Raw genomic sequence first — 13833 nt, forward strand, 5'->3', positions numbered from 1 at the left:
CCTCACATAAACAAAATTCAGTGTAATGACGCAGAACAGATGATGTATCATTCCCTTCCTTAAAGTCTTTATAATGTTCAGATTAGAAGCCACAGTTAGTTGATGACATCCTCACATTTACCTGCTGCAGTCAGACTGAGTCCCTCCGAACTGAGCTGAAACGCTGCTTCTGCTTCTTTTAACCTTTTCAAGTCACATGACCTCACCTTGAGACGACCCACTGACATCGCTCAGAAGCATCACTGTGAAAGGTAACACCTCATTTTACAGGTCTGATATTTTCAAAGTAATTAGGTGATAATTAGCAAGTAACGCATTTGAAATTTCTTTGAAAAAACAGACCGTTGCTACATATAACGGACCGTTGTTAAGTATAACAGACCGTTGCTATGTATAACAGACCGTTGCTATGTATAACATGCCGTTGTTAAGTATAACAGACCGCTGCTACGTATAACGGACCGTTGTTACGTATAACAGACCGTTGCTATGTATAACCTACCGTTGTTAAGTATAACAGACCGCTGCTACGTATAACGGAACGTTGCTACGTATAACGGACCGTTGCTACGTATAACGGACCGTCGCTACGTATAACGGACCGTCACTACGTATAACGGAATGTTGCTACGTATAACGGACCGTTGCTACGTATACATTTTTTTTAAATGGTTGCCAAATAGGCGCTAAATCTTCCTAAATGTTGCAGAAAACTGATTTTTCTGAGTCTTGATGATTTCCAAAGGGTGTTCTGGGTGATCAGATCAGACGTCAGACAGATTTCTTTATTTTTTTAAAGGTGCTTATTAAAATATATATGGTTATAAGATAAAAAACCCTGTTAATGTTAAACCCCTGTGGGATTATCACATGAACATTTCTCACGTTAGGAATCAATAACTTGTGAGTTGTTGAAGTTGACGGAGATCTCTGGACTAGAACTGAGTTTAACAGGATTCATCATAAATATCAGTCAGTTAGTGGCAAATAAAATCCATCAAAACTCCACAGAATAATTGTTATTATTAATTTTATAAAGGTATTCAACATGAGTCTTAATACACATTTTAAAGAACATGTTGACATTATCATATATGATTCATTTGCAGCTGATCAAATCAGACACTCTTCATGTGTTTATATTCCTGTATGTCAGGTTTCTTTGTGTAAATGCATCTCATACCAATATGATAAGAAGCTGTGCATTCATGTGAAATGGTCATGAAGATAAAATAATAATAATAATAATAATAATAATAATATAATCAGCAGACAGCAGCTGCATGTTAAGGCTCTTAAAAACACGTTAGACATTAACAACCACAAATACATTTTTAATATCTGAGGTCCAGAAACACTTCATCTTACAGGTCGGCACATCTCTTGGTAATCATTGATGATTAGTAAGTAACTGGATTGAGATTTCTTCAGAATTACTGCCAAATTACCCCAATATTTACCTCAACATTTATCAAACATTACCCCAATATTATATATTAATTATATTCTGTTATTTCCCAAAGCAGGTAATAAATCTCTGGTAGTTTCTTTAACACATCACCAGGACAGTAAATCAAAGTTAATTAATAAACAGGATTACAAACTGTTTACTGGTGAGTAGATAATAATAATAATAATAATAATAATAATAATAATAATAATAATAATAATAATAATAATAATAATAATAATAGTTTAGTTTATAATATAATAATAGTTTATAACTTCTTTGAGATCTCTTGGAAATTACATCAAAATAATTGTAGAATTATATTTTATTTCCCAATAAGCAGTTGATAATTAGCTGGTTATGTATTTTATGTAATTCTACCAGGTTAATAGATTATAATGAGGCCTCCAGTGTTTTACATGGACACAGTGTGGGGGGGCTGGAAGCTGCTGCTTGTGATGCTGAACAGAATCAGACTCTGAGGGTTAACAGCTCACAGCACAACCACGAACAGTTTATCACCTGCTCTGGGAAATAGCAGAATATGATTAGTAAATAAAGTCGAGGTAATTTCAAACAGGTTACTTTCTAATTATCACCTGATTACTATGAAATGTGCCGACCTGTAAGATGAGGTGTCACATAAGAGACCTAAATTTTATCAAAGAGCCGATTTCTACATATGATGCGTATTTTGGACATATTCAGTCCGTACAGTAGAGGGTTGAAGAGCGGCTGGCAGGTCAGCCAGTACAACGATAAAAAGATCCTCAACATGTTGGGTAGATTGTTCATATTAAATCTGCTCTGTAATATCTCAAAACAAGCTCCACATGAGAAGTTGAGCAGAGAAGCCAGGTGAGGTGTGCAGGTACTGACAGCTTTCTGTCTGGTCTGTTTACAGCCAGAGAAACACACTCTGAGGATCTTTATATACGTGTAGAAGATCAGAATCAGAGGACAAAAGATGGAGAGTGTAGAAATAATGAGTCCATAGATGTTATTAACTGTAGTGTCAGAACAGGCCAGTTTAACTATGGAGTGGTTATCACAGTAGACTTTGTTAATAATGTTCCCACACAGCCGGAGAGAGGAACTCAAGGACGCCATCACGAGACACAGCAGTAACGGACAAAACCACGTTACAGCTATCAGCGCAGCGATCTTGTTAGAGGTCATACGTGTGTTATACTGTAGAGGATAACAGATAGCCAGATATCGATCGTAAGACATGACGACTAAGTTTAGATACTCAACACCACAGTAAGAATACAAACAGAAGATCTGCAGGACGCAGAGCGGAGCAGCAACAGTGTGAATGTCAGAGAGGATCTGAACCAGAAGGAATGGAAACAACCCTGTACTACCATACAGTTCATTTACAAACAGGCTGCACAGGAAAAGGTACATAGGTTCATGTAAGCTTCTGTTACTACAGATAACCACCACCAACAACACATTGGCACTAATGATCAACACATACAAACACATGATAATAATGAAATATAAGTATGTTAAATCTCCGGTGTCAAAGTAGGCAGTTAGTGAGAAATATGAAACCTGAGTAGAGTTCATCATCATCATCTCTGTTTACTTCATAAAGAAGTCCCAACACTGTTCACAGGACACACTAACTCCACTGAGGTCCACATGTTGTTTTAAAGGGTTAAACACACTGATAACATTCAGCCGTCATACAGTAAAGATCATTTACCCAAACTCACCATACTCTTATTTAAAGTCTTTAACACTGAGGTTAGACAGTGTGGGAGACAGTTGGTGGCATTGTGTAACTCCTATCATTAATCTGTTTACCTGTAGTCAGACTGAGAGTCCGTCCTAACTGATCTGAGCTCTGCTTCTGCTTCTTTTAACCTTTTAAAGTCAGGAGACGCCCACACCAGTTGGTTACCACAGATTTCTAAATGATGCCTGAATAAAGGCAAAATTTAGTTTCACACAAAGTAGAAAGATCATTGAAAAATTAATTAATTAATTAATTAATTAATTAATTAATGTGTCAATAGATTAAAACATTTAATCATGATTAATCATAAATTAATTATGCATAACTTTGGAGCGTTATTTAACCTCCTTCCTGACCAGATAGTCTGACCTGGTTGGTACCGATGGATTCATCAGGTTCCCTAGTTTACTATGATACCGGGATCTTCACTCTAGCTTTACGACTGAGCCGCTACAACCTCCGAAAGATCGAATGTGTTAACGCTAACCTGCATGTCTTTAGACTGTGGGAGGAAACAGAGTACATACATAGTGTAGAGGGCATCATGTTTGATATTCTAGTTCAGTAAAAAAAATTATTTATGGAATATACGTTTATGTCTGACAGATTTCGATAATTGAATGGATCATTTTGCATGTGATGTTTAAAACGATGAAAGAATGTTTAGAAATTGTGAAGAGTTTCACTGAGAATCAACTCAATAATCCACGTGAGAGTGGTTGTTGTGCAAACTGTCAACAATTGTACCGACTCTTAAACAAAACACATTTAAAACACGTGCAATCTGCTTGAATGAATGAGAAATTAGAATCTGTTGTGAACATCAAACTAATTGTTCAGAGATTTGAGCTCATTGTTTTAAAAAAATAATAATTCTCATTGTGGTTTGGGTCAAAATAACGCCGGAAGTGGCGTGACTTAAGTACGGAACTAACGTGACAAAAACGACTTAGTTAGCTTTAGGAAAAGATCGTGGGTTGGGTAATCTTTTTTAATATTACCATTACTTTGTCAACTTCATCCAGACATTTAATTTAAGTTTTACTTGTTGAGATTTAGAGATATTTTTCTATCCTGATAATCATAAATCATTAATACTCAGAGTGTTCTGTGGTGATGACGTCAGTCTGCTGGTGTGGGCGTCTCCTGACTTGAAAAGGTTAAAAGAAGCAACAGAAGCAGAGTTTCAGCTCGGAGGGGAGGGAGCCGAAGCAGCAGATGAACTCAAACATTGTCTGAAACAGTGTTCGGTAAATGTAAGAATGAACACATTTATCATTAATGGTGTTCTTATTTCAGACCTGCAAGCCAGATTCATATTTGTCTGCAAAACACAGGTTGGTTTTGTCTGATCAGATCTGTGGGGTTCAAGAGGTTTATAAAATTGTAAAGTCAGTTTAACAACTGGTTCATCCGTCATGATGAACTCTACTCAGGTTCCATATTTCTCACTAACTGCCTACTTTGACACCGGGCTGTTTAAATATCTCTACTTCATTATTATCATGTGTTTGTATGTGTTGATCATTAGTGCCAATGTGTTGCTCATCGTGGTTATCTGTAGTAACAGAAGCTTACATGAACCTATGTACCTTTTCCTGTGCAGCCTGTTTGTAAATGAACTGTATGGTAGTACAGGGTTGTTTCCATTCCTTCTGGTTCAGATCCTCTCTGACATTCACACTGTTGCTGCTCCGCTCTGCTTCCTGCAGATCTTCTGCGTTTATACGTACGCAAGTATACAATTTAGTAACTTAGCCGTCATGTCTTATGACCGATATCTGGCCATCTGTTGTCCTCTACAATATAACACACGTATGACACATAACAAGGTTATCACGTTTATTGCTCTAACATGGTTATACCCTTTTATTGCTATTTATATTTTGATATCTCTGAGCGTCCCTCTCCAGCTGTGTGGGAACATTATTACCAAAGTCTACTGTGACAACTACTCTATAGTTAAACTGGCCTGTTCTGACACCAGAGTCAATAACATCTATGGGATTGTTTACACTTTTACAACAGTTATTCTTGTACTTTTAATCTTCTACACGTATATAAAGATCCTAAGAGTGTGTTTCTCTGGCTGTAAACAGACCAGACAGAAAGCTGTCAGTACCTGCACACCTCACCTCGCTTCTCTGCTCAACTTCTCCTTCGGCTGCTTCTTTGAAATAATACAGAACAGATTTAATATGAAATATGTATCAAATATGTTGCGCATTATTTTATCGTTATACTGGCTGACATGTCAACCGCTCTTTAACCCTGTTCTGTACGGACTGAAAATAACCAAAATACGCATCACATGTAAAAGTGTTCTGTTTGGTAAAATGTGATTTGTTGTGCCTGAAATGCTTTTACTTTTCACATTTTATGGTTGCATTATAATATATATTTGATAGGGCTGTCAATCAATTAAAATACATTTTAATCGCAAATTAATCACACATTATTTATCTGTTCTAAATGTACCTTAAAAGGGAGATTTGTCAAATATTGTATCCTCTTATCAACATGGGAGTGGACAAATATGCTGCTTTTGCAAATGTATGTATATATTTATTATTGGAAATCAATTAAAAACACAAAACACAAATTTATTTGTATTTATTACTAAATAAAACATGACAATATTTCAATTTTTAGAATGAACATAATTGAACGTGGACTGTTACCAACATAAACCTTGTCTAGTTTCCTAGAAAGTTATTACCAACATAAACTGGTCATATCTACTTATTAGAGTTGATGGGACATAATAAAGATTTTCATCTGTAGTTTCTTTTTATTGACCTAATTATTTACCAGTGGTAATTACAGGTAATTACCCAATAATATACTACTATGTACCATGTATTTACCAGATAAATCAACACAGTCTCACGTGGGTCGTGAAATCGTCACGAAATTTAAACGCATATTTCCCTTTGTTTGCGTGACGTTCAGCACGACTTTCAACAACGTATTTTTCTTGTGATTTCCTACAAATGTCCAGCAACACGGGACGCACATGTCAACTTCCGCTCCTGTCTTTTTTAAATAAAACAAGTTAGGTTTAAGAAAAGAATGCTCAGGGTCCCGCAGTAGGTCCTGTGTAGCTATAGTATATATTGTAAATAAATATCAGAGTATATGAACGTCTACTTCTTCACAACAGCTGACCGACTCAGAACGGCCCTCTGAATCTTTTTAATATCCCCACTACTCTGTCAACGTCATCCAGATATTTAATTTACTTTTAACTTGTTGAGATTTAGAGATTTTTCTTTCCTGATAATCATAAATCATTAATACTCAGAGTGTTCTGTGGTGATGACGTCAGTGTGCTGCTGTGGGCGTCTCCTGACTTGAAAAGGTTAAAAGAAGCAGCAGCAGCAGAGTTTCAGCTCGGAGAGGAGGGAGCTGAAGCAGCAGATGAACTCAAACATTGTCTGAAACAGTGTTCGGTAACTTCTAACCTGAGTTTCATGTCGATTTTCAGTGAGAGAATATTTGGTTTACAGAATGTGTTTCCACTTTTCTGAACTACTAAACCCTGTTTTATTGTGTTGCTGCTGCTAAATCCGTTTAATTAGACATTTAACACGTTTTAACATCCTGTGTGAGGAGGTGTATTTATTCTGTGAGCCAACAGGAGGATCGTCATGAACTCTACAAAGTTTTCATATTTCACACTTTCTCCCTTCTTTGACACCAGGCCTTTTGAGTACTTATACTTCATTATTGTTATGTCTTTGTATGTGTTAATTATTTGTGCTAATCTTTTGCTCATCGTGGTTATCTGTAGTAACAGAAGCTTACATGAACCTATGTACCTTTTCCTGTGCAGCCTGTTTGTAAATGAACTGTATGGTAGTACAGGGTTGTTTCCATTCCTTCTGGTTCAGATCCTCTCTGACATTCACACTGTTGCTGCTCCGCTCTGCTTCACACAGATATTCTGTGTTTATACGTACGCAAATGTAGAGTTTTGTAACTTAGCCGTCATGTCTTATGACCGATATCTGGCTATCTGTTATCCTCTACAGTATAATGTGCATATGACCTACAACAAGACAGCCGTACTCATAGCTCTAACGTGGTTATACCCTTTTATTGCAATCGGTGTGTTGATATCACTCAGCGGCTCTTTACAGCTGTGTGGCAACGTCATCAACAAAGTCTACTGTGACAACTACTCTATAGTTAAACTGGCCTGTTCTGACACTACAGTTAATAACATCTATGGGATGATTTACACAGCTGCAACAATTTGTGTTGTACTTTTAATCTTTTACACGTATATGAAGATCCTTAAAGTGTGTTTTTCTGGTAGTAAACAGACCAGACAGAAAGCTGTCAGTACCTGCACACCTCACCTGGCTTCCCTGCTGAACTTCTCCTTCGGGGCTTTCTTTGAAATAATACAGAACAGATTTAATATGAACAATCTCCCCAACATGTTGAGGATCTTTTTATCGTTGTACTGGCTGGCCTGCCAGCCGCTCTTCAACCCTCTACTGTACGGACTGAATTTAACCAAAATATGCATGATGTGTAAAACTCTTATCTTTGGCAAAATGTGAGCTCTCAGCATTAAAAAACAAACAAACAGAAAATATGAAAAGAACCAAATGAAAATTGAAATTGTGATGATAGAAGTGTCAACAACAACGTCTATACATTTATTACATGTAAATATTCGAAGTTTTTAAAATAAAAAAACAAACAAACACGCACTATGAGATGTTTTTTTTTTTTGTCAAATTAACAGAAACTTACTGTCAACCCTTATCCAGTAGTTGCTGTATTTCATACCATGGTCGAATTTCATGTCATTTTTAATACAACCTACTGTTAATTTCACCATGATGAAGTACAGTATTATAGTGGTATTTTTTGGCATACTGTATAATAAAATGTTATATATTGTGTGCTACTGTATAACCTACAGTACTGTATTTATTACAATAAACCTGTTATTTACCTGTTAATGTACCGTAACAAAACGTAGAAAATTAGTGAAATTTGAACAGTACAGTATTAACAATAACACAGAACAATGACACTACAATATAAACAGATCTATTTTAAACACACACACACACATATATATATTATGGCATGCCATTTAGGAAATTATTATATATATATAATGTGAAATCTTGAGAATATGGAATGAAATGTGACATGATCCAGGCTCTGCTGCCATCTTGTGTTTTAGGGTCATTATCTGTTCAGATTTTCAGACTATGAGCGGAATCTTGTATCAGCAATCCTCAGTAGTGATGAGATAATCAACACCTTGGATACATACACATATATATATACACATATTTGTGTATATATATATATATATATATACATATACATATACATATACACACATATATATATACACATATATATATATTTATATACTGTATACACACACACACACACACACACACAGTGTATATACATTACATATATGTTTACATATCTATATAATGTATATACACAGTGTATATACACTATACATATATATGTATATATGCATATGTTTACATATATATATACACATATTTATATACACATATATACATATGTATGTATATACATATGTGTGTATATACAGTATATATATATATATGTACAGTATATACATATGTATGTATATACATATGTGTGTATATACAGTATATATATATACATATATATACATACATATGTATGTATATACATATGTGTGTATATACAGTATATATATATACATATATATACTGTATATACACCCATACACCAATCAGCCATAACATGAGGTCATCAGGTCACCCTGACCGGTCCCCGTACGCACAAACTGCTCCTCACTGTGTGCTCTGACACCTTTCTATCAGAACCATCATTCATTTTTTCAGCAGTTTGATCTCCAGTAGCTCTTCTATTGGATCGTATTGGACAACACGGGCCAGCCTTCGCCCCCCCCACGTGCATCAATGAGCCTCGGGTCTACGGAACTTTAATCTGCTTTGGCAGAATTTGGTTTAAATTTTATAATGTTACAAAATGAAAGAACGTGAATTAAATAATAAATTCACATTCACCATTCAACACTGAGAACATGATTCACCACTGATTCACTTCAACAAAAAATAGTACTATATACTATTACTACTGTATATACTATACAGTATGCAGTAAAAGTCACGTTCACAAAATCTCAGCACCACATGAAGAGACATTGCTGACATGTTGTAACCCTGGTTCTATGAGGCTCTGCAGAAATCACTATCACTATATTGATATCAATTATCAATCATGATATGGAAAATGTATACAAAGGTTGTTCTATTTTTTGCATGTATTTTTATATGTATTTGTCATCTTTTTGTGAACCACATTACATTTTAGTTGTTTGTAGCGGGCGGCTGTGGCTCAGAGGGTAGAGCAGGTTGTCCACCAATCGGAAGGTCGGTGGTTCGATCCCCGGCTGCTCCGGGTCACATGTCGATGTGTCCTTGAGCAAGACACTTAACCCCAAATTGCTCCCGGAGGCATAGCACCTTAGTAGCCTCTGCCATCAGTGTATGAATGTGTGTGTGAATGGGTGAATACTGACATGTAGTGTAAAGCACTTTGAGTGGTCGGAAGACTAGAAAAGCGCTATATAAGTCCAAGTCCATTTACCATTTACCATTTGTATAAAAGGTTCTATTTAATAAATAAATATACTGGAAAAACAAAGTTATTAAACTTGTGTTTGGTGGATTATTTCTCTGTTGTTACAATGCTAATGGTCATTGTATTTTACATCGTTGGAAAGCCTGTTTATTTACCTTCGCAATGATGTCCAACTTGTAAGGATCATGCATTTGTGGGATGAGCTGCACAGCTGATTATGTGGGTAGCGCCCAAGAAAAATTTGCCAAAATGCTCTGCCAATGGTATAACTTTATTAATAATATCGACTTAAATTTTATTTATTTATTTAGCGAATGCAAAGTCCTTGAGCCATGCAGTTGCCTCCTGGTCTGCTGTATGGAGGGTGACTAACCCTCCTTTTAGACTGTGGAGCGGGCAAGCTTCAATGATGTGTTCCATTGTTTGCACCTCTCCAAAGGCACACAATGGGCTTGGGCTGCTGCCCCATTTGTGAAGGCTGGCCGAGCAGGGGCCATGTCCGGACCTGAATCTATTAAGAGTTGACCACTGTATCCTTGGCAGGTTGGTGCCAGGGACCTGTTGGGTGGGGTCTGACACCAGATGTTTGTTTGGGACATCCTTGGGCTCCCATTCCTTTTCCCAAGCTGATTGGGTGGTGAAGTCGGCTGGTGGGGTATTCTTCCATGTGGGTGGGTTGAAGATGTCTGTATGGATTGGTAGGTGGGCAGAGTCTTCGACCTTTTGAAGCATGCTTTGAGTAGATGCTACTCGCCGGATATGTGGGGGGGTTATATTGGATAGGACAGGGAGCCAGGGGAGTGGTGTTGAACGAATAGTCCCGCCCGCTTATGATTCGCACGGTTGTGTTGAGCTGGGTGTCCACATGGTGTGTATGGGGTGACCTGGACCAAACAGGGGCACAGTATTCTGCTGCAGAGTAAGCAAGGGCCAGTGCCGAGGTGCGCAGTGTGGAGGCTGCTGCCCCCCATTTTTAGCCAGCGAGCTTAAAGAGCAGGTTGTTTCTAGTCTTCACCTTAGCTGCCGTTCCTTTCAGGTGTTCCTTGAAGGATAGGGTCCTGTCAAGGGTCACTCCCAGGTAAGTTGGGTTGAGGGCGTGCTTCAGCTTAAGTCCGCTGAGTTGGATATTTAGCTCTGAAGCAGCTTTTGCGTTGTTGAGGTGGAATACACTGGAGACTGTTTTAGCGGGACTTGGTTTTAGGCGCCAGGTTTTGCAGTACTGGTCCAGCTTCGCGAGGTCTTCCGTAACCCCCTATTTCCAGAGAGTCAAAGTCTGGCGCTTGGGTTGCCAGACAGATGTCATCAGCGTAGATGAATTTACGGGATTTAGTGGTGGGTAGGTCATTTGTGTAAAGGTTAAACAGGGTTGGGGCGTGGACTGACCCTTGTGGGAGCCCGTTTGACTGTTTTCTCCATGCACTCTTATTCTGTCCAAGGTGAACTCTGAACCTCCGGTTAGTTAGCAGAGTTTTAACAGTTACGACTTAAATGATTATTCAGTTATAAAAATAAATGTCCTATTGATGGACTAATGAAAAATTGGATATGTAACGGTAAAGAATCATTACGTGGTGTTGTAACATGTCATGTTGTTAACGGGCTGATAGATGAGGCTGTGATGACGTTGCGTCATCTGACTGGAAGAGATTAAAAGAAGCAAAGTTTCGATTTAGATCAGTCTGACTGCAGCCACTCAGCGGAGTAATGATCTATACCCTAAACATTATAGTGACAGGGAGAAGGTGGTGAGTGTAGAGGATCTGTCACCTGTGTGTTGTTGTCTGAGTTGATGTTTGCAGGCTGAATACTGTTAACTGTTAACTGTTAACTGAATACTGTTAACAGTTAACTGATAACTGTTAGCTGTTGTCTGAATACTGTTAACTGTTAACTGTTGACTGAATACTGTTAACTGTTAACTGAATACTGTTAACTGTTAACTGATAACTGAATACTGTTAACTGTTAACTGTTGACTGAATACTGTTAACTGTTAGCTGTTGTCTGAATACTGTTAACTGTTAACTGTTGACTGAATACTGTTAACTGTTAACTGTTAACTGAATACTGTTAACTGTTAACTGATAACTGAATACTGTTGTCTGAATACTGTTAACTGTTAACTGTTAACTGTTAACTGTTAACTGTTGTCTGAATACTGTTAACTGTTAACTGTTAACTGAATACTGTTAACTGTTAACTGTTAACTGTTAACTGATAACTGAATACTGTTGTCTGAATACTGTTAACTGTTAACTGTTAACTGTTGTCTGAATACTGTTAACTGTTAACTGAATACTGTTAACTGTTAACTGTTAACTGTTAACTGTTGTCTGAATACTGTTAACTGTTAACTGAATACTGTTAACTGTTAACTGTTAACTGTTGTCTGAATACTGTTAACTGTTAACTGTTAACTGTTAACTGATAACTGAATACTGTTGTCTGAATACTGTTAACTGTTAACTGTTAACTGTTAACTGTTAACTGTTAACTGTTGTCTGAATACTGTTAACTGTTAACTGAATACTGTTAACTGAATACTGTTAACTGTTAACTGAATACTGTTAACTGTTAAATGTTAACTGAATACTGTTAACTGTTAACTGTTAGTGTTCATCCTGCTGACTTGATGAAGGATGATGATAAATTCTACTCAGGTTTCATATTTCACTTTCACCGCCTACTTTGACATCGGGCTGTTTAAATACTTATTTTTTATTATCATCATGTCTTTATACGTGTTAATTGTCTGTGCTAATCTTTTTATGGTGGTGGTTATCTGTAGTAACAGAAGCTTATATGAACCTATGTACCTTTTTCTGTGCAGCCTGTTTGTAAATGAACTGAATGGTAGTACAGGGTTGTTTCCATTCTTTCTGGTTCAGATCATCTCTGACATTCACACTGTTGCTGCTCCGCTCTGCTTCCTGCAGATTTTCTGTTTGTATATTTACGCAAATGTGCAGTTTTATAATCTAGCCGTCATGTCTTACGACAGATATCTGGCCATCTGTTGTCCTCTGCAGTATAACACACGTATGACACATAACAAGGTGGCCATGCTGATCGCTCTAACGTGGTTATTCCCTCTTCTGAATATTATTGTGATGATGTCGCTGAGCACCTCTCTACAGCTGTGCGGGAACATCATCAACAGGTTGTACTGTGATAACTACTCCATAGTGAAGCTCTCCTGTTCTGACACCACAGTCAACAACATCTATGGACTCAGTTATGTGTTCACTGTGTTAATCGTTCTGGCTGTTCTGATATGTTACTCGTACATGAGGATCCTTAAAGTGTGTTATTCAGGTAGTAAACAGACCAGACAGAAAGCCTTCAGTACCTGCACACCTCACCTCGCTTCTCTGCTCAACTTCTCCTTCGGCTGTTTCTTTGAAGTAATTCAAGGCAGGTTAAACATGAACGGTGCACCCGTTATGTTGCGCATTTTTTTATCCTTGTACTTCCTCACCTGCCAGCCGCTCTTCAACCCTCTAATATACGGACTGAACCTGACAAAAATACGCATCATATGTAAAAGTCTGGTCTTCGGTAAGATGTAGTTTATATCCTCGGCTTCAGTAGCATGAAATAAATCTGATGCTTTGTCTGTGTTTGTAATGTGAATAGTGAAAAATAAATTTCTGAACAAATGTTGGTTTGAAGGTTTGAATCTTTTTAGTGACAAATTGCCAAGTTCTGTAATTGCAGTATTCTTATAAAACAGGTTATTTTTTAACATTTTAACTTTGTTGTTGTCTAAAGGCCTGAAGTCGTTCTTACATCCTCCAACTGCAAAAATGTGAAGTCTACACTAGGGATGCACCGATACCGATACTGGATCAGATATCAGGCCGATCCATTGAATTCAATTCTAGGTTTATATAGTGGAATTTTAATTCCTGTTGAGGTTTTGACCAGTTTTTGCTGCATCAAAAAGGTTTAAACTTGAATCATAACTCCTGTTAATTAAATTTTTTTTACCA

The 13833-nt window shown here is 37.2% G+C and overlaps 4 protein-coding genes across 4 annotated transcripts; 3 read left to right on the forward strand and 1 right to left on the reverse strand.

The window, feature by feature from the left end:
* Positions 1 to 2101: 2101 nt before the first annotated feature.
* On the reverse strand, positions 2102 to 3034 carry LOC119491117 (olfactory receptor 11A1-like). Its single transcript, XM_037774791.1, has one exon. It carries the CDS (start codon positions 3032 to 3034, stop codon positions 2102 to 2104), a length of 933 nt encoding a protein of 310 aa, XP_037630719.1.
* A 1581-nt stretch (positions 3035 to 4615) lies between these two features.
* LOC119491119 (olfactory receptor 11A1-like) lies at positions 4616 to 5539 on the forward strand. Its single transcript, XM_037774794.1, has one exon. It carries the CDS (start codon positions 4616 to 4618, stop codon positions 5537 to 5539), a length of 924 nt encoding a protein of 307 aa, XP_037630722.1.
* Positions 5540 to 6847: 1308 nt separating this feature from the next.
* On the forward strand, positions 6848 to 7768 carry LOC119491130 (olfactory receptor 11A1-like). The gene has a single exon (XM_037774818.1). The coding sequence runs from the start codon at positions 6848 to 6850 to the stop codon at positions 7766 to 7768; it is 921 nt and encodes a 306-aa protein (XP_037630746.1).
* A 4712-nt stretch (positions 7769 to 12480) lies between these two features.
* Positions 12481 to 13410, forward strand: LOC119491118 (olfactory receptor 49-like). The gene has a single exon (XM_037774792.1). It carries the CDS (start codon positions 12481 to 12483, stop codon positions 13408 to 13410), a length of 930 nt encoding a protein of 309 aa, XP_037630720.1.
* The last annotated feature ends 423 nt before the right edge of the window (positions 13411 to 13833 follow it).

The sequence above is a fragment of the Sebastes umbrosus genome, chromosome 7 (genome assembly GCF_015220745.1).
Source record: "Sebastes umbrosus isolate fSebUmb1 chromosome 7, fSebUmb1.pri, whole genome shotgun sequence".
Taxonomy (NCBI): domain Eukaryota; kingdom Metazoa; phylum Chordata; class Actinopteri; order Perciformes; family Sebastidae; genus Sebastes; species Sebastes umbrosus.